The sequence below is a fragment of the Diadema antillarum genome, unplaced genomic scaffold (assembly GCF_040938485.1).
Source record: "Diadema antillarum isolate AM-2024a unplaced genomic scaffold, OU_Dant_1.0 scf00000028, whole genome shotgun sequence".
NCBI lineage: Eukaryota > Metazoa > Echinodermata > Echinoidea > Diadematoida > Diadematidae > Diadema > Diadema antillarum.
This window is the reverse complement of record NW_027270917.1, coordinates 3,252,353-3,274,964: the sequence shown is the minus strand read 5'-3', so window position 1 is coordinate 3,274,964 and position 22,612 is coordinate 3,252,353. Positions and strand designations below refer to the sequence as shown.

Genomic DNA, 22,612 nt, shown 5'->3' with positions numbered 1-22,612 from the left:
AGTTTCATCACTTGGAATTGATTCATGGCTACTGTCAAGAAGTCAAACTCTGAGATCTATTAGAGTGTGCACCGGCAGCTTCAGGTCATTGACCTCATGCCACTTGGTGACCTTGCCTAAATGTTCAATTCATAATGAATTAATCCCTTTGATGAATCTGATGGACAGCCCATCTTTTACAGGATTCTGTAGGCCAACTTCATGTCAGTTTTTAAGTACTGGTTTGGCATCATCGTGCTCATAAAGACCTTTCAATCACCTTTTAAAACTTTGATTTTTACTTCTGAAGGCATGTTTGTGCTGTTAACATACTTTGAACTGTCCAGGTGAGGAAATTGCAATCTCGACAGTCAGCAAACATGCTTCGTCAGCTCTTACTGTTTGAAAATGAGGAGACCCGTACATGTTAGATCAAAACGTGATTGATTACATTTTGGTTTTGATGCTGGTCTCTGTTTTCTCTGAATCCTGCACAGCTTTGACCCCTCGGCTGTATACTGCTTCCTGACCGTCTTCAACCCGTTTGTCATGGGGGCGCTACTCCTGTGGAAGGTCAGACATTACTTGATTAACCTCTTCTACCCCCTCCCCCAACTTTAAGAAACAGATTCTCCTTTCTGTGAAGTACTGTAAAAGTAGAAATTTAGTGCACATAAATGTTCGCGCTTGGCCGGGTGAGATAAAAGATGTTACATAGAACAAGCGAAATTTTTTGTCTGCTTTTATTTTTGCACCAGTGTCTGGTTGCCTTAAATGCACACAAATTTCCACTTTTACAGTACTTTCTATGCCTTGTGCTGACTTAAGTTGTGTTAAGAAGAGGCATACACCAGTTTTATTTCTACATGTAAATCCTTCCAGACTTGCAAGTTTGTTCCAGGTAAACTGTTTCAAAGACTGAGCTAGAATACTGAAAAATATGCCCAAAGAATACAAATGTACAGACAAGGAGCTCCTGTATATAAGTGCCAAGTATTAAAGAAATGGTTATTTTGTTCAGGTAGATATTACTTTCTTGTTAGCAATGAATATCTCCTGAATGATTGCCTTGTAATTTTATCAAGTGTGCATCTTTATACGGCGGAAAGAAATTCAAAATCCATTACGAGATCAAACAGAATTGATAAGACATTATTATAAAGCATAAAGACCAGGATTAATCTCCTTGTTGTTTTTGAATAGTGAGACCATTTATCAACATCAGTGGATAAACATCAATTAATCCACTTGTGGTTCATTCACGATCATGATTCGCAGTTCTCAAATGCTTAAAGGTCCAGTTTACCTTTGGGAGCAGTGATTTCAAAAATGTTCGAGATATCACATTTGATGCATATGTGTAGGTCTGTTGTATTATAAAACATCCTACCATATAAAAGTTTTGCAATAAAGCCTAAATATAGGGAGATATCAGTGTTTTTCTCAATAAACCGTAACTGTACACGGTTTAGTCTTGAAACATTTTTATTATAAGTATTGTTCACATTTTGTGTATCTAACGACACTTATATAGATTATTCGGATTCAAATTTTTACAGTGGTTGTTTCTATCCCTAACTCACATTTTAGAACTATTTTGAAGCACTAATGCTGGATTTTTGTTTCAACTGCAAATGGTAAATTATGCCTTTAATAGTCAACATTAAGTACGACAAAACAATTAACATCTTATATGGCACATGAAAGATTTTAGAGTTGAGGAACTACGACTGTGACATGAAACTGAATGGACCTTAATAGTTCTTGTATTTCAAAATCCGGTTTCAATACCTATGTGTTAGAATCAGAGTACATTGGATTGGTTTTAATGTGTCTGCGTGTGTATGTATGTTTGTATTAATGTTATACAAGGGAGTAGGAAAGTAAGCGGGGGGAGGGGTAGGTGGAAGGGAAGGCGGGGCAGGGAGGAGGAGCTATGTACAGGGTAGAGAGAGGAATTACTAATACATGAGGAAGAGACAGATGCTCGTTTGTGTTGTGATACTGATTCCTTAAAGGACAAGTTCACCTTCATAAACATAAGGATTGAGAGAATGCAACAATAATAGTAGAACACATCAGTGAAAGTTTGAGGAAAATTGGACAATCGGCAAAAGTTATGAATTTTTGAAATTTTTGTGTTGGAACCGCTGGATGAGGAGACTACTACAGCTTGTGAGTCATATGCGTACAACAGTATAAAGAAAATGTAAAAGAAAATTCAACATATTTTCACTTTTTTCGCATAATAAAAGAGCACTTGACTTGCCTCTTTCTAAAGGCGGGGGGAATAATATTACCCATAACATTTGTCGGTAACAAGTCAGGGCAATGTGTACTTTTTTCAAAAGATGGAATTTTGTGAAATTCTCTTTATATTTTCCTTATATTGTTGTACGCATGTGACATCTAAGTTATACATACGCTGCAGTAGTCTTCTCATCCAGCGGTTACTGCACAAAAACTTCAAAACTTCATAACTTTTGAACGGATTGTCTGATTTTCCTCAAACTTTCACTGATGTGTTCTATTAATATTGCTACATTCTCTCAATCCTTATGTTTATGAAGGTGAACTTGTCCTTTAAGTGTGCCATTTTGTTTACTGCTTAGAATTGTTTGAGAAGAAATATTTCATTCATGTGCTTATTAGAATGAATGAAATCATACAGCAATCCTTTTGATTGCACAATGATAAAAAATAGAGTTTGAATAGTATCTGCACATTTGGGCTGGGGAGGGGAGTCATGGTTTCATAGGAGATTCCATTTTCGTTTTGTTGAGTGTTTTCTTTGATGTGGAATGTCATGTTTTGTGTATTTGTTTTGTGCATATATTGTATAAGCTGTTATTTTTGCGGACAGATATTTTTGTGAAGGAGGAGGTTGTGGACATTTTTTTGCGAGATATTGTTTTTGTGAATTGACACCGAGGCTATCCTAAATGCATTACTACCCTTGGACATGGCGACATTTTCAGGTGTTGTTAAATTCGCGGTCCAACAGTGATTTGTGAAATTCGCAAAAATTAAACCCCTGCAAAAATAATAGCTTATGCAGTATACATTCTAATGGAATGTGTGTATTAATGAATAAGATGGATTTTTTTAATCACTGGAAGAAATGTGATATCTTGTACTCTTTTTGAAAATAGAGAATGTTTAATGATACTGAGCCTGATTAAGAAAGGGTGCAAATTGGCAACTTCTTGCATAATGTCACATCCTTCTTCTGAATGGCCTGTATTTTGTGATCCGCTTCCAGAACGTGATACTGTTCCTCCTGGTGGCCTGCACCTTCCAAGCTGTACATATACTGCTACGTCTTCCCACGGCCAGCCTCTACTTGGTGGTGGTGCTTCTCTCCGACGCCATGGCACTTCATTTCTTCTTCCTGGTCAAGGATTCAGGCAGCTGGCTGGAGATTGGCACAAGGTCAGTGCAGTTATCATCACCATTATCATCTTTTTTTTTAATATTCTTTTTCTTCCTCCTTTTCTTCTTCTCCTTCGTCTTTTCCTTCTCCTTCTTTCTTCTCCTCCTCTACCCAGGGTTCCTGCACTTATGGAAAATTTGGAAAAATCATGGAATTTCGAAATGTTTTTTCCAGGCCGGGAAAAGTGATGGAAAATGCAGAATTATAAAATGTGTCATGGAAAAGTCATTGAAATTTATGGATTTTTCTTTTGCCCTTTTAGTGATCATTTTTTTTTCTTTTTTTCTTTTTTTGAAGTGTTATTTGGTTTTTAAAGGGGAAGGCTAGTAACTGATCAGTGGGAATCAGTGGAAATGCTGGGGGATGATTTTTCCAATCCTTATGGGATTCATACAAGAGTTCATTGTATATCTATTGTTGTGTGAAAATGATTTGCTTCAGAATGGTGTCATATTCAAGTAATGTGCAGTTTAATGCTTCCAGGTTAGCGTCCCTGGTCAGTGACGGAGCATTAATCTGCACATTACTTGAATATGAGACCGTTCTGAAGCAAATCATTTTCACACAACAATAGATATACAATGAACTCTTGAATGAATCCCATAAGGATTGGAACAGTCATCTCCCAGCATTTCCACTGATTCCCACTGATCAGTTACTAGCCTTCCCCTTTAATGAAAACATTTCACCAAATGAAATCAGACCATCTTGTCAGCCACAGACAGTGTTGGTGTAGTAAACACACTGACATTTTACATGAACACTATTTATGTAATAGTAATTTCTATTCATTTAACACTAACCACATAAGTTTTCTTGATATTACTGTCCAAAAAAAGGGGTCCTGGATTTTGTACAATTTTGCATGGAGACGTCATAGGTAAGAAAAGTCTTGTAGTTTAATTTTGTAAACGGTGCAGAAACCTGTCTTTCCCTTCATCGTGTTGTACTTCCTCCTTTTTTACTTTCTCCTCATCCTCCTCCTCTTCTTCTCCTTTTCTTCTCTCACATTGCAAATTGATATATTATCAAGTAATAATTGAGAAAGAAGTCATCAAAAAGCAGTCTGACGTGGTGTATAGATATTGTGTTTGTCTCAATATAAACTGTCAGATTTATAAAGAAAAAGAAATCTAAATAAGATACCCCATGGTTATCAATTTTCATCAGTGGGATAGATGTCATGGAGTAGTTCTGGGGTAAGAATCTTTCTTACAGAAACAAATGACAGTCATTAATGTTGTCACAAAGTGGACATAAGAGCCACATTGTGTGACAATGTAGAGTAATTATGACTTCAAAGCCATTTTGCTGTAGTGTGTGTATAGCCATATGGAATTCCTTCATGCACTCCAAACTAAGACTTTCCTTTCACTTTTGTAGAGTCTAAAGTCCAGTCTTAACCTTTGATGTTATGCAGTATGCTGAAGAAGCTTTCCTCCCTTCATCCACGTTTTCTTTTAGGATGGATAATGACCTGAAAATAGATGATTTAAATCAGTTAGTGAGAGAAAATTAATGACAAAGCTATTACTGTAAAGCACGATATTTTCACGGTATGAAATTTTCGCAAATTGGAGCCGATGGCCTTCTTCGCAGCGTGAAATTTTTGCGAGTTGCCTCTAACATTTAATGCGTATAGTGTAGGCAAGAACTTTTATGTGCATTTTAATTTTGCGAATCTAGGCTCTTGCGAAATTCACGAAATTAAAATGCAGGCGAACATTCCTCGTTTTACAGTACTTCAAAAATTGTTCCCCCACCCTGCAGCATCAGTCACTACGTGATTGTCATGTCCATGATCCTCTTCATCATGCTGCTCCTGGTCCTGGCAAGATTCTTCACCTCCTCGTCATGGCGACGGTCGTCATGGAAGAAGATGCGGTGATGATGGCCGCTGCCTACAACTTTACTCCGATAGCTGCAACGCTCTAAAGAGGCGTTCTTCACACGGGGCCCATGTAGAGTTCCATGGTGCTGCATACTGACTACACCAAGCTTGCGCCGCTCTATGCTGTGCCTAGGGTGCCCTGTGTTACATGTTATATGATGAGTGACGCAAAGGGGTACACAAGATGTACTTAACAATTAGACACGTTCAATTATTTTGCATACTTTGGATGTAGAGCACAGGATGCAGGAGAGGGGCAGGTTGTGTGCAAGTTTACACAATACTACTCTTCTGTACGTAATTGCTATGCAATAGTATGCTACACTACACCTGTCTGATGAAAAATCCTTTGGATCCAAGATTCTACATATCTTATAATGAGTATGCAGCCTGATCTTGGCATATTCGGCACACCGTACTACGTAACTCTTCACTGGTCAGATGTGAAAGCCCCTTAAAGGACAAGTTCACCTTCGTCGACATATGGGTTGAGTGAATGCAGCAATGTTAGTAGAAAATATCAGTGAGAGTTTGAGGAAAATTACTTTAAAAATACTTTAAAAATTCATAACTTTTGAATGGATTGTCCGATTTTCCCCAAACTTTCACTGATGTTTTCTACTAATATTGTTGCATTCACTCAATCCACGTGACTATGAAGGTGGACTTGTCCTTTAAGCTCCCAGGGCAGATCACCAGTCTTTCTGTGCTTGTGATTGTCAAACTCTCCTTGAAGAGGAGCCTCATAGCTACACTGTTGCTGCTGCAGTTCTGAAATCGATCGTTAATGTGAGCCGAGGTCATGCTGCCTATGAATTCAGTCGTTACAGGCTGTGTAGGGCTGGTCTATGCTGTGTGTACGAGTATGATGCAGTGGGGCATCCAAGTCATGATTTTGCTGTTATGAAGTTACAGGGGAAGCCATGCCTAAGCAGCTGATAGTTTTAATATTTTGTCCTCATCAAAGCATGTATTAGTATAGTGTTTCGAAACTGAAATGACACAAAAACTGTGAGCAGGAAGGTAACTTATTTTTGCAATATTTGGGTAGTTAAAACTCAGAACTTCAAATAAAAGCTGGATTGGCAGGAACCGCATATTGTGTATTAGATATAGAATTAATCTGAAGATCCGGTATTTCTAATTCTCTTATTTCTCAGAAGCAGGATCAAATGACCTTGCAATGAAATGCTTAAGACTTTGTTCCTTTCTTTTTTCATGTTGTAGAATCAGGAAGTTTTACAGAATGCCAGGAAGTGATCAAAATGTCCAGGAAATAAGCCAAAAATTGAAGGAAAGGTATCAGGAACTTAACTTAAATCAAAGTGAGACATGTACATGCATACCCATTTTTCCTTAACCTTTTCAAAGTAATATGTAATAGAAGTAGGTCAGGTATGCTCGGGAGTAACTCTGAACATCGCTGGTAATTTGAGAGTTATCAAACATGACTTCATTGAATCTCATTACAACCCACTTCCTACTGGATTGTGTAAATGTCTCATAGACTTTGTACAGGACTTACCAGTTTCTCCATAGGCATTGAGTTAAATTGCAAGAAATTGTTGAAGCATTGAGCATTGCACATGCGCAGAATGGGGGGCACCAACAAAATTTGGAGCAAGGACACTACATGCATACAGACAGACAGATCCAAAGCCCTGCGTTTTATTTTTCCTGTAATCCTTCTTTCTGATCACATTAAACACAAATGAAATGTGCAAAATGTGCAAAATGCAAGATTTGATGTTCAATACAAAAGTTATAAAGCTATGTGGCGGCAAAGGATTTACAAACATGGTGCATGCTGGGGTATACATTTATGTCAAAGTGGGCCTAGAATGGGTAGAAGTTATTATAGCCTTAGATTGGAACTCTGGTCGTGAATGGGATGGAAGATAGGGATGTTTTATTTTAAACAGCAAGATGAACTTAAACAGTTAGTACTTATGAAAAAGTGAAAATAGAAATAAAGGCATGTATCAATAAATCACAAGTAGCTGCCCAGCTACCATAACATTCCTTTTCGTAGATCATGATATTTTGTCACTGTAATCCCTAAAGTCACTACGTTGATTTCTCTTCTTTTTTTTTGTGGGGGGGGGGGGGGGAAGGAGGTTGGAGTTTCAAGGTTTGTTTTGGAGAGTAATAGAAAATGAAAATAAAGGCACTTTCCAATCGATCACAAGAAGTTCCCCAGCTACCATAATATTTCTTCTTGTAGTTCTTGATATTTTGTTGCTGTACTCTGTAAAGTCACAAATGTTGATTTTTTTTTTCCTGTGGGGGGGGGGGGGGGGGGGGGGAGTGGGGTTTCTTGGTTTCTTAGGGAGAGTTTATCTAATGAGGTTGGCTGCTGGCAAGGGTGGAGGATCCCAGATGTGTAGTCTCTGGTAGCTTGTGAAGAGGAGATCTTGAAATAACAGTCTTCCATGCTGAGCTGGATGCAAAAAAACCCAATCAAACAAGATAAGAACAAAACGTAATGATGATGCGGAAATATACAAATTTCGGCTCACTTGCGCGTATTTATTTAGAGCATTTTTTTCCAAGTCCTCAGTTTGTTGGTATAAATCATTATCTATAAGGCCGTCACTATATCTTGATTAGAACTGTGAGATTTAATAAGCAAAAAATTACAAGAATTCCATGTTTTGTAAGCTGAAATACAGAAATTTTCAGCTCGCCTGCTGCGCTCACTCGCCAAAATTTATCAAAAAAAAGAAGATAAGAACAAAACGTGATGATGATGCAGAAATATACAAATTTTTGCTCACTCGTGCGGACTAATTTGGAGTATTTTTTCAAATCCTCAGTTTGTTGGTATAAATCGTTATCCATAAAGCCGTCACTATATCTTGATTAGAATTATAAGATTTAATAAGCAAAAAATGACAAGAATTCGATGTCTTGTAAGCTGAAATACAAAAATTTTCAGCTCGCTTGCCAAAATTTATTTTAAAAAAAAGAAGATATTAACAAAATGATGATGACTCGGAAATATACAAAAATTTTTGGCTCGCTCGCTTCGCTCGCTTACCAAAATTTATCTAAATTTATTACATTTAGATTACCGTCAAAAGACCCCTTTTAAGTGCTTGAAAAAGCATATCATGTGGACTTTTTTTTAAAGTCCCTACCGGGATGGGGTTTGGGTTGAACACTTTTTCAGAAATTAGGGGCGCAATTTTCGCGCTTGCCCCGGGCGCCGTTTTCCCTAGATACGCCACTGCATGGTCTGGCCTGTTAAGAGCTAGTGAATGCTTCAAAAAATTGAACTCGGTGAATTTGTTCACATATTAAACAGCTTGAGGGTGATTGTTTAGTATCAATACTTTGGTGAGCTTAAATGTTTCTTCATCTATTTGAGACTTGTGATATGTAACTGTCAGCCAAAATTGGACAATTCTTTTTTTTAAAATTCCCACCCACTACAAATGTCATTACACAGTGTGTCCTACAGGTCAATCTCTCGTGCCAAACTGACCAAAAATTTCTCAAACTGGACCTGAGATGTGGAATGTTTGGTACTCTTAAGCTTAGTGTGATCACCAGGTGGGCCTTATTTGGTACATGTAGTAACGCCTTGGCTTTCATCATCTACGACACTCAATGTCTGAAGATGATTATAGTATTGATAACAATACTACCGTATATTTGTATAACGCATTTATCATAAAGATGATGCCAGATAGTGGTAATACAGAGTATGTGCCTAGAATGGATCACTGTTTGTGTTTGAACCTATGACAGTTTTCATATAGGCAAGGAATATTTACTCTATTTCATTATTTCATTTATTGGTTTCTGCAACCTTCTCATGGACAAAATTTTACAAAGGAAAATACATTTGTGAAATATGATGGAAGTAAAGGTACATTTGTTATATAAATCAGTATGATTTAAAGCAGACTTATCGTAATTAATCAGTAAGCAATATGAATTGTGCAGATGTATGAAAATAATGACAATTACCAATTTTATATTGAAAAATTAAATGTTAATTTGATTCATTACATATCGATTTTAATAACATTTCTTTTATATCTCTTTCAAAAGGTGTCAGAAGGTCTATATACTGAGGGATTTTGGTATGAATTTCATAGGTCAGGTCTGTGATATCTGAGAGTCTTTTGTGCTAATAATATCCTAAGATGTGTGGATATGTTACATGTGTGTTAACGTGCAGGTGAATGAGGATTATGAGATGATCAAGTTTTCAACAGTGAGCGAGGACCAAATAGCATGAGTTCGAATGATTATTGAAACTTCTGACCACATGTTACATGTGTGTTAACGTGCAGGTGAATGAGGATTATAAGATGATCAAGTTTTCAACAGTGAGCGAGGACCAAATAGCATGAGTTCGAATAATTATTGAAACTTCTGACCACATTATTTCTGTGATTGTGTTGACATAATGTTGATACTATTTTGATTTATGTGAAGCGAGTAGATGATCAGTGAATATTGGGGAGGGGGGAGAAAAAATTCAGACACACAAAAAGAGATGTGAGCAGCAAAAGTTTAGAGAGTAAAACAAATTGACAACTCCATGTGATGTAGATGTTTAGCAGCCCTCCTTTTGATTTGTACATAAAATTTCACTGATTTTCATCTTCCTGAAGTATTTGGGTACAGACAGAATCGAACTGCTGAGGCGGACTCTCAAAATGTATTACTCTTATTATTTTACAACTTATCTGTTTCACAAACTTGTCGATTCTTTTCAGGGAAGTAAATGCTGGTGATACGAATGGCAATAATTTTGAGTTTATATATGTTTGTTTTCTTGTTTGTTCCTTAAGCAAGTGGTTGTGCAGACAGTTCTGTTTTACACTTGATTAAAGCAAAGATGCTCTATGTATACCTTTCTCCTTTCCATGAATGACAATTGTATCCAAGTCATGTAGGCTCGCTTGATTTCATGTGAAGTGCAATGCTATCAACCCTTGCCGACAGAATTATATAAAGTGAGGTAATCATTGCCAGAATGTACTTTATGCAATGTTTTCTGATGAGTACTGCGATTATGATTGTGATTGTGATCGGATAAAAATCTGAGCTTTCAGCCGTTCCTACATTGTACCTTGAAGGTTGTGCAATGTTTTTGAGGACTAATGGCAACACTATTCCGCTGATACAGTGCATTCCCTTTATAATGAACACAGATATAACAAAATTCTGGTTACAACGAAATGAAAATTCTGGCCGCAACATTATCGGTTTTATGTTGTTGTTGTTTTTTTATTGTTTATTTGTTCACTTAAAACGAAATTTTGCTAATAAGAAAGAAAACTGCCGGTCCCAAGGTCTCCCTTATAACGGGAGTCCACTGCAGCAGGTAAATGTTTTTTTGGTATTGCCAGGCAGTTATGAGTACTATGGAGAAATTATTGTATGTGCTCTTAACACAATGTTAAGATGACTGTCACCAACACAACTGCATTACCTTATGCTCACGTTCAAAGAGACAAAATTCACCATTGTCTCAACAGGAGTAGGTCTGCAGTAGAATTAATTGTGTTAATGTGTAATGTAGATGGAGGGAATCTATGAACTACTCTAAGGATGATATATTTTTGTGGTGTGGAGTTTTTCCTTCATATTTAGTACTGTGCAATACTGACGAGAAAATAGAAACAATTTTACAAATGTTTGAAATATCATTACACTGTTCTAACTTAAAGTCCATTTGTGTTAATGCTATTATCATTGACTCTATAGGGTCCATACTATTATGAATAACCTAGTCAAATAATGTTTGCAGTCAAAGGAATCATCATGTTAAACTAAGACTCAAAACTTTGTACACAAAAGTTTTCACTTTTGCGATAACCTGGTAGAGATAGATTGACTGTGGTACTAAGAAGTGTGAGGCAGTCCCTAGGACATTGGATTATGAAAGGGAAGCTTTATGGTGCAGTGATACAGTAAGGATATCTCTCCTAGAAATATGATTTTATTGCTCTGGTGCTCTGTGTATTGCCCTGAATTTAGGAGAAATAATTCCATCAGAAGTGGTGCAGTATGATATACAAGTGTTTGGCCTTGAAGGAGATCTTGAGGGATTTTTTTCCCACTCTTGAATCATTCAGAGACGAAGATACTCCCATTCCAGAAGTGGTACTACCCAGATCACAATAATCATTTTCACATATGAGTATAAAAGAGGAAACATTCTGTGTGTATATGTGTATGTATATATGCATATTTATTTCCTGATGATGTAAGCCATTCCAAGAGCAGGTACCTGCAATAAACCATGAGAGCAATGTAATTGTGGATGTCCTTGATTGTAAAGTTGTGTAATTATGCAGTTGGTTATGTATGTTATGTGTATATGTGCATGTGTAGGTATGTGTGTGTGTGTATGTGTGTGTGTGTATGTGTATGTGTGTATGTATGTGTGTATGTATGTATGTATGTATGTATGTATGTATGTATGTATGAATCTATCTATCTGTCTATCTATCTCTCTATTTATCTATCTACCTACCTATCTATCTATCTCTCTATCTACCTGTCTGTCTATCTTATCTATCTATTTATCTATCTATCTATCTATCTATCTATCTATCTATCTATCTATCTATCTATCTATCTATCTCTACATAATACATTTACAGCAAATCTAATGAAAACATGGGAATAAATATGTATACTGTAGTTATGTAGATTTGATAATAACATGGGAGATATGTATGTAGATACTTTTATGTAAATGGAATGAAAACATGGGAAGCGCTTGCAAGCACATCCACATTAGTGCTGTCGAGCTTTACATTTGTGTAGGTACACATAGTTGGCTTATTATGAGTGAAAACAAGCACAGGATAAAACCAAACTGTTCCATTCAATTCTATGCACTGGACGTGAAAGTCATGAACAATGGTTGGAAGCCAACTGAGAAGTCTTCATTGCGCCTTCTCGAAAAGAGTGGAAGGAGATCTAGATAGCGCCATCAACAGCTCGCAAACCATAACAGTAACAGAACTTCTTCGAGCTGGTAACATCCAAGGAAGATGTCAAAACCCTGTAAAATACCTTGGATTCCACATGGCCGTATGATGAATGAATAAACCAACTTAAACAATCTTACCGCGCGTATAGACTTTTATGATAATCATTTAAGTCGAGGAATGCCAGCTTCACGCAATAAAATGATGTCATGTCCCGACGATATATATTTTTTTATTTCAACACAAAACGCACATGAAAATGTGTAGAGGTAGGCCTACATGTGCAGAAGATAAAAAGATAGATACATAAAGTAGCTAGCTAGCTAGCTAGATAGATAGATAGATAGATAGGCCTAGATAGATAGATAGATAGATAGATAGGTAGGTAGATAGAGAGATAGATAGATAGGCCTAGATAGATAGATAGATAGATAAATAGACAGATACAGAGAGAGAGAAATATATAGATGAACAGACACAGATGAAGGAAAAAAACAGGGCGAGAAGCGGAGATTAGACAATATCGCTAACAAAATATGCAGGTAGCAGAGTAGTCGTCAAACTCCAATTAACAATATGAAGGTCAAAGGCCTTTATGCTGGAGCGACCTTTCGTATGACGTATCACAATCGCAAATGACGTATGAACGGGAAAGTTTCAATGAATTAGACCGTGTAGGTCAACGTGTCTAAACATCGTTGACAAGGGCTCAAGTTGAGGATATATAACATTCGTAATTGATGGTTACTCTACTCGCACTACGGCCTTCTGTAGAATTCATGCAAATATCCTTGGTGACATTAAAGAAGAAAGCCGGACCAGTGAAAAGTTAGTCTGACAAGAACGAAGAGTAAAATTTTCTCAGCAAAACAGTGAAAATTTGTTCAAAATTAGATGAAAATAAAGGAAGTAATGAAATTGTGCAGATTCGATAATTTTCACAAAACAATTCTTGAACAGTCGATATGAATATGCAAATAGTGAACTGATGATGTCATCCACTCACAACTTGCATATAGTTTGTACATAAAATTTTGAGAATTTACAGTTTTCTGTTCAAACGCAATTATGTCATCTAAGATCCTGATATCTGACTGATTGTTATTTTCAAGCTATTGAGGCAGGAAAAAAATCCTTTTTACACTATCATGGCAGAGAAAATGAATTTTCGATACTTTTTCTACACAATCAATGGGAAATTGTGAGGTGATGACATCATTAGCTCACTCATTTACATAATCATGGCAAATTGGCAAATCTTCGAAAGTTTGTAACTTCCTTTTTTTTTACCCCATTTTTAATCAAATTTTCGCTGTTGTGCTTGTCATAAGTTCTCTTTCTTTTTCAATCTAGATTTATTCTGGACTGTAATTTCCCTTTAAGCGGAGGAGGATTTCCTATGATAAACCTCGCGCGTGATACCATCTGGAAAGAACACGATTTTTCTATATCTCAAAGACACTGATAAACCAACTCGCACAGATACTTCCGATTTATGGCTAAAGCAGCACCGCAAGGCGCCCTAAGTTTTGTCTACCAATATCTTACCACCCCCACCCCACATACACATAACATGTACACTTAAATTACCAAACTGAAGTTGTGTGAAGACCGTTTGGGTGTGGTGAGTGCAGACCTAGGTAGTGTTGAACAAAACGTTGTATAACATTTGCCCTTTCCTTGTTTGTTTCAATGTTCGATGAATTTTGTTATCAGGATATTGACTCCCCGTCCAGGAATATTAATGACGACTGTGTATACGCTTTCTAAGTAATTATGCGGGCAGTTTTGATTTACCGTAATAATGTTTGCTCCGATGTTGATCCCAATACACACGAGGTCATTTCATTGACTTCTCAGATATATGGGCAATATTTCAGAAGCCAAAGTCCGATTGGTTATTGAATGTAGGCCTACATCGCTGCTCTAGTTTTATCTCTTGTTTTTCACTCTTTCTCTGTTCCTTCCTGTCGAGAAGAAAGCAGCGACCGCATCCGCAAAATGTCCTCCATGTTCGATGTGGCTACGTGTCGTCGACAGGTGCGCGAGTTGCGAGTTGCTAGTTGTCCGGTGTTGGGAGTTCACGCCCTTACCTGTAAGGGCGTACAACTAATTCCCGGACTATTCCCGGATTACATTTTAATCCAGATGCGGTGACTTGCGCAGACAGAAGAAAATCACTGAGACAAATGGTGGTACACTTTGGCCATTAGGAGACATCGACCCGCTTTAAGAATGTCATCACAGGGCATCATGCTGAGTGAGGCAATCTCAAGGCTGTTATCACTCTACAAGTTTTTTGTTTGATTCATTGTTTTTGCCTTAAGAAGTGTTAAATTATTCATGAGTGAAATTTTACAAAAATAGTATGGATTTTTTAATGAGTTCAAGAACAATTGCAATTTGAGAAGTTGTTTTCAAAACCATAACTGTATAAATTATAGCGTTATCAAGTTGAACAAAAAAAAAAATGAACGGAGATGACTTGAAATCTGGATGAAAACGGTATGTAACTGTATGTAACGTGCACGTTGTAATATTTTTTTTTTGCAGGAAATAACCAAGTTTAATGAGTTTCACAATGCGACAGGTTTTAATCGATTCAAGTGCATTGGACGGGAACAGTATCTGTATTGTGAGTTCACTATGACAAACAAATTTATTATTACATTGTATTATTATTATTATTGATACAATCATTGTTATTATCATCATCATCATCATCATCATCATCATCATTATTATCATTATTATAATCACCACCACCATCATCATCATCATCATCATCATCATCATCATCATTATTATCTTGATTGCGAGCGAGCCAAAGCACTTATATCTAATATTTATACACATTTTTAACACTTACATTTAGTTATCTCATTCATTTATTCAGTAGACAAGGTCTTTCGTAGGACGGATAGCCCCTTCGTCGCCGTCCCTGTGTACATACACCTTACAAACAGATGTACTCATTCGTTAAGTGATGTATACGGGCTTTGTGTCAAAATATAACGTGCTCCGACGTGAGCCAAAATAATACATAAATCTATAACACATACGAATTTTAAGATAGGTAAAAGAAAACATTGTCAAGGACAAAATATACAAAACGAAATACATATATTTATATATGTGTGTGTGTATGTGTGCGTGTGTGTGTGTGTCTATGTGTCTGTGTGTGTGTGTGTGTGCGTGTGTGTGTGTGTGTGTGTGTGTGTGTACAATATACGTTTTATATAATATGTATAATCTGTACACATCTATGGACAATGAGGTTGAGAAAGAGATAAAGATAGGTAGGGTTAATAGATGGCGATATATAGGAGGATCTCTAGGAGTGAAGGGAGAGAACATTGCCTTCTTTACTCAGATGACGCATTGTGCACGAAGGTGCGCGGACTAATTGCAACTGAAAGGCGAAACCGCAGCATCTACCTTGTTAGTGATGAGTTGGGCGGTGTGGAGGGGCCGTGTTCGGTCTCCTGTCACATCCGTCTATACCCCTGGCCGCAGACTATATAGGTGCGGAGAATGCCGCAGCGGATCAAGCTGGGCGTCATCGCCGCCGACCGACGGAGCCCGGGCGGCCCGCGGTCCTTGCGGAGTGCCGATGACTGGCGCTATAGTGTCATCTTGTGCTTTGTTTTGTTCTGTTCTGTTTCTCCCCTTTTCTTGCGATATTTCATCACGTCACTGTATCCAATATGATGCACTTCTTTTTGTTATTTTCGGCTATCACTCATTCAAGCTTTGCGTGAGACATAACATTCCTCCTCTTTGGCGAAATGGTATTTGCACAAAACGGCAAAAGCCTGACTCATAATCTGCACCTTGACTGCGGTATGATTTCGTGGGTGATATTCGTTATTCCGAAAGTACGTTATTCCGAAACACACAAACTCCCTTTACCTAGAGGTTCGTTAATCCGAAAATGAAGCAGGGTTCGTTAATCCAAACATAATGTGACGTTATTCCTTAGGTTCGTTAATCCGCAATGAAATAGCGATCGTTATTCTGACAGTTGAATAGTCTGTGGCCAAAATGGCTCGTCCTGATGATGATGTAGAAGAGTGGGAAGGGTGGCACACGGAGGAGGATGAGGAGAAAACACTTTTTTCTTCTACATCACTAACAAATTAACAATTGCGGTTGTATTCCAGTTCGGCAATAAGTGTGAATATAATGCGGGTATGTGTGCGTTTAAGTACTCGTCTGTGTGTGTGTGGGTGTGAGGGTGTGCGTGTTTTAATTCATTTTTTATCATTTTTTAAAACTACAACACGGTATTTTGTCACTAAACAAAATTAATTTCATATTTGGAATTACGAACCTTGTTTCATTTTCTGATTAACAAACCTTATTTTATTTTCAGATTAACGAACCTTCGGAATGATAAATCTTATTTCATTTTCGGGGTAAGGAACCTTCAAGATAACGAACCATATTGCATTTTCGGAGTTATGAACATTCGGAATAATGAATCTTATTTAATTTTCGGATAAATGAGCCTTCGGAAAAACGAACTGAAGCGATTTTGTTGTCACAAGTAATAACCATCTTTCAAACTTATTCTGTCGTCGTCTTTTCTGCAGGTGAAATTAGATACTTTTCTTGAAAAGGTCGAATTTGTCAGACGAAAAAGAATTCCTCGCATTGACCTATTCAAATACCCTCCCCTCATAAACCAAAAATCAAATAGACACACAAATAGACAAACAGCCTTTTTACGTACTTGTTTACAGCGTAATAATGATAGAAGTAATGACAACTGTAATGAATAATTAGAGTGATAGCATTCAAAATGACAACGATAGGAATGATATTCGTCATCACTCCTGTTACTTCAAGTACTGTACTATTGATTGCCGTCATTGTTGTCAACATCGTCATAATCATTTTTCTAGAGGGAGTTCAAGGCCGTTGGTTACCTGGTCAGTTACATCTAAATGCCTCCTTAACGTGCCGAAAAAGATGAAAACTGTTGCTTGTGCTTGCCTGTTTGTTTGTTTGTTTATTTATTTGTTTTCCTTGTCGAGAAAGGACATTGCATGATTATTGCAACTGCTTCCTGGAACCAAAGAGTAACGAGCAGCACATATTCACCCTTTGGTTGTGTAAAAACACGCAAATCAAACAAGAACAAACAAACAAACAAATAAACAGAAATGAACTGAAAAGACAACAACAACAGAAAAGAAAAAGAGAGGTCGAACTAACGGAGTTCATCAAACCGCCGACTCTCATCGCTGTTTTGCACGAACGCGTTCGAATCTTACTACAGGCGCAATGTCCGGACCGACTGTGACCGATCATTGTGGTTGCTTTTGCATTTTCCTGCTGCTACTATACTAGTGCATCTGGGGGCGGTGTTTACGATGCGTTCTCCAAAGAGGAGTTGAAGCTCGCCGTCTAATAGGTGATGCATATTTATTAAGTGAGACGAAAATGAACGCCGCCGCGGACACCTTGAAAGCGGAGTTTTTGGTGGGAATAGATGGACACTTGAGCAGACGGCAGGCGACAGTGGTTGAAGAGGATGTGGCATCCCTGGTTTCGCCGTCTGACAATAACGTGTGACGCACCTGTCATCCTTTGACTCCTTCCCGCGTCTTGTCCATCCTCGTTTCTCTCATCCTCCAACGCATCCCACTAGCTGTTTTTCCTGTTGCTGTTTTTTTTTTTGTTTGTTTGAATTTTTCATTAAATAAAACCCTTCGCTCTCACTCTTGTTTGTCGATATCGTCAACATCGCAGCCTCCTCGTTATCATCAGCAATGCCAGTTTTGAGATTATAAGGATGGTAAAGTTTTGGTTGAGATGGGGATTCAGATTTTAACTTTTTCTAAAATAAGAAATCACTTATATCAAATATTTAAGAGCATATCATTCTATGAGGAATTCAAAGTTTATTTGATGAAAGTCGCCTATGAAATGGCTGAGACATCCAAGAACGAAGAGGTCCTAGCATAAGGTGGGACCCACCTTTTATGATGACCACTTTGTTTCACTTTGCTTTTGGATATCTCAGCCATTTCAAAACCGATTTTCATCAAATTCCTTTCCTAAAAAAGAAAATTTCCTTTCTAAATCTCGCAAAAAAAGTTAAAATCTGAATCCCCATCTCAACCAAAACTATATCATCCCTTTAAGATATTGCAATTGCCCATGACAATCAGTTAGGTCTGTATTCGTATGATTGTCCTCTTCGTTATCATTAGCAATATCAGTTTTGAGATTAAGATGTTGTAATGGCCCATGGTAATCATTGATGTCGGTATTCGTGTGGCTGTCTTTACTTCATCGTCATCGTCGTCCTCGTCCTCGTCATCACCATTGTCATCACCATCATCACCATCACTTTCTCTACCTTCAGTATTCATACTTTCACAGATTTCACTCACAACATTACCAGGAATGCCATCAGTATCGGTCATATACCATCATCAATTTGCGGCAAAATCATTGTCGACAGAAATATCACGATCTTTAACATGTTCGACTAATTATCAGGGTTTTACTCATATTTCTTCATTATTACAGTATCCTTACCACTTTCACTCGTATTTGGGTGTATCTTATATTCTAAGTCCCCCACCTCCTCCCAACAAAACAAGGCGAAACTGACACACTGCATGCGTAATTCAGCTGGTATATATCGACATGGTAGTCATACCAAGCTTGTCGAATATTTGTCCGAGACCTACCTGATGCAACATCGTAATGTACCCGAGACACATATAGCATTGGTAGGAGAAGTTGATGGGAATTTTTAAAAAAGATTCATGAATTAGAAAGCATTGTGATGATGATTCGAAAACGCACTCTGTGTTCCATATTATAATAATATTGTGAGTTATTTTTCAGTAATCCTCCTTATTTTTCCTCAACTGGACAAAAAATATCAATGCGAAAATTTCAAAGCAAGCAAAAGTGTGGTTGAGAACTGTCGCACGCAGATATCAAATTACCGTCATCACTACTCTGGCGACACATAGCAGAGGGACAAGATTTACCATGCAATTTATTCAAATTGAATTCATGGTTCTTTCAACAACAACAAAAAAAAAAAGCATTCTGTCACGAATATCATTCTGCAAACCTCGAATTAAGCTTCCTTGAGGTTTGCCCGGGGCTCGAATGACCCAGGAGCAGCTAATGTACGTCAAACACAATCCCATGCTCAGAAAGAGAAACTGCAAGAGACAGGCAAAATAAGCAATTCCGTCAAAATGCGCCTGAGCAAGAAATATTGTGAATTTATGAATACTCTTGAAACTGATTTGTGAACTCGAAAGGATGTTTCATCATGCATTATACGTGTCACATAGTATAGTAGGCTTTTGTAGATCTTTCTTTTTAATGATTTCATTTTAAGATGTTTTCTTTTCCCCCCGTTTTTTATACTTACCTCACTATTCGAGTTCATCGATATCCTATAATAATGAAAGAACCAACTATGCCCTCCTGAAAGTGGTGATCAGACGACATATCCTATGACTGTTTCATCAGACCACGGCGGGGAGTTGATTGGATGTCGCCATAGCAACTGACATGGCTGTGAAGTTGTCAGGCGTGGTGTCTGTCATCTTCGCACGGGAACGCGGAGGAGGACGGGCATCAGGACCATGCCGTTGCCATGGAAACTACATCCAGCAAACCGTGGCTAGATACACAAGGAGACAGAGAAGACGAGAGATTTGGTGATGATAAAAGAATCCTGCGGTGAACCCTTCAAAATAACCCCAGTGTAACACTCTCATGTCTGCACATGACATTGAAAAAGGCCAGAACTGATAACATATTGAGTCCCAATCTTACTACTATAATACTCGCATCGAGAAGTCGTGATAGCGAATTCATCGTTTCACGTGATTATCTCTGCGTACTTGATTGTAGATATACGTTGTATATTGGAAATGTCCATGCATGCATATTACTGTCACTGGTTTCAATTTTTGAATCATTTCGAAGTTTTTCAAATTCATGAAATTCTTCCGTCGAGATGTTTTCATTGCAACTGATCGACAAATTGCCCTACATCGACGTAAATAAGCACTGAATTGATCAGTGTTTTAGTAGTAGCCATGATAAGTGGAGATGACGCCTGAGATGATGCCTGTCCGGTTATCAGGAGGTCGCAACTGCTCCTGAGATTATATCAGTGTTTTTTAAGCTTTACATAGATACATCACCCTCGTTTCACCGATAGTTCTTATCTCTCTCCTGTATTTACTATCCATCTTCGTTTAGTATACGTATATTCTGTTTTCTCTCGTTCCCGGTTTCTCTATCTTTCTGCCTCTTTGTATACCCCCCCCCCCTCTCGCTCTCTTCCAAGATCACATGACCCTGATCCTGAAAACGCTGTGAGCTCGTATAATGCTAATTAACTAGGACTCACGGATGAGATCCGCAGCTCCAAAATGTCGTTGGTTATTCCCTCCCACTTCCCTAAAGCATGACAACATGTACTTGGCTGCGATACAACAATTATTCACTGTCATTAAACCGTGTCTCATCGCCAACCCTGGGATTAATAGGGATGATTTTTTTTCTTTGCCCTTTTTGGTTCCTTGGTATGCATTTGTTGTTTTTTGCTACCCCGGATCCCTCGAAGTTTTTCGCTGCATCATGCTCATTCTATACCATTTGTCCGAGTTCCGTTCCGTTCGCCCCGGGGTACCGTCCAAAAGAAGTAGGCTAACTTCCCTCGAAGGTTAGGCAACGAAAACTCTTAATCATGTCATAAATTGCAGAGATAGAGAACAAAAGAAGAAGAAGAAATAATCACCACAGATCAATTAAACTGGATATCTATCACCAGGAAGTACTTTTGAAATAGCAGATGCAATTTAAATGTCTTGCCATTGGTATTCATTGTCATCTTAGATGAATCGATTTTCAAAGACGGATAGCGAATTGAATAATTATACAATACATTTCAGTCGATAACGATGTCACGCTGAGATTGTTCAAAGGATTTTTTCAGTATCATAGAAAAGTTCTAGGACGGCACAAAAAAGAAAACACCGGAAGAAGGAAAAATACCATACAAGAGGGGTTACAACTCGTTATTCCGAAGGTTCGTTATTCCGAAGGTTAGTTAATCCGAAAGTTCGTTATTCCGAAGATTCGTTATTCCGAAGGTTCGTTAATCCGAAAATGATTAAAGAACCTTTTTTCATTTTAGGTATAGGGAATTTCGTGTTTCGGATCAACAAACCTTCGGAATAACGAACCTTCGGAATAACGAACAGCACCCTAAAAGAAGAAATCCTTAAAAGTAATAGTTAAATAATTTAAATCTTAGTAATTTTGATGTGACATTTTACAAAGAAATAATGTAGACAGAGGATGATGACACATAAGGAAATAATAAAAAAAAAGAACAGAGAGAAGAAAAGAGTGATAAATAAGAGGTAGAAGGCGAGAAGTGCAAGTTATGTAATGGTTTCGGCTTCGATTGTGATATCATTATGATAACAATCAGTGTTTTACGCACTCTTTAATACACGCCAGACACGAGACATTGCCCTTCTAATCGTGGATTCTTGGTGTTCTGACCATATGTGTACAATAAATCGTTATCTTCTTCCAGGAAAAGGGTCATAGTTTGTTGTTATTCTATATTATTTTGTATACAACTTCTCTTCTTTGACACCGCCCCTCGTTAATCTTGCTTATGTTTCAACTTCTTATAAAATTCTTGGTATATAGTTAAAACATTGAAATCCAAATGTAATCACTTCGATAAATATCATTGTAGGGCCTACACTTGATTTTTCTTGTCTTTGTTGTTCTGCTACACTCAGTTTACAAAGCATTTGACACATTGTTTACAATGTTCACTTCTGTCGTTTGGCAATGAAAACCAAAAGCAAAAACAAATACCTCCATGCTCTTTGTCGTTATACCTGTTCCGTGAGCTTTCTCACCGTGTTGACAGGTAATAACCTTTCATACAACCGCAGTGTTTCCCCCTCGATGTTTGATGCGAGGTATGACCAACGTTTAACCCCTTTGTTTTAATTGCACATTTATTACACTCAACGTCATCATTTTTCCGACCCCGGTAACCGCCCTGGCTCCGGTCCTCCAAAACAAAGGAAATAAAAATGAAATAAAAACTGACAAAACGAGACGAAATAGAAACAAAGACCTGACATCAAGACTGTGGAGGTGACTATAGGACTTCAAGATTTCAGATTATTTATTTTCTTATTATTATCTATGCTGTTGGTTGGTTAGTTTTCGTTGATTTGCCACGTTTTGCAAAATGAGGGTCGGGGCCTGCCAGACAAAGACTGACCTCCCCAACTGAACTCTCGCTTCTTACGTGTCTCT

At 37.7% G+C, this 22,612-nt stretch overlaps 1 protein-coding gene across 1 annotated transcript in view; it reads left to right on the top strand.

The window, feature by feature from the left end:
• Positions 1–5,429, top strand: part of LOC139736744 (GPI ethanolamine phosphate transferase 1-like) — a 54,446-nt gene extending 49,017 nt beyond the window's left edge. The window contains exons 16-18 of the mRNA XM_071647459.1: positions 477–552; positions 3,242–3,411; positions 5,183–5,429. Of these exons, the coding sequence (XP_071503560.1) occupies positions 477–552; positions 3,242–3,411; positions 5,183–5,300 (364 nt within the window). The 3' untranslated portion in view covers positions 5,301–5,429. The remainder of the gene's footprint in view (positions 1–476; positions 553–3,241; positions 3,412–5,182) is intronic.
• The last annotated feature ends 17,183 nt before the right edge of the window (positions 5,430–22,612 follow it).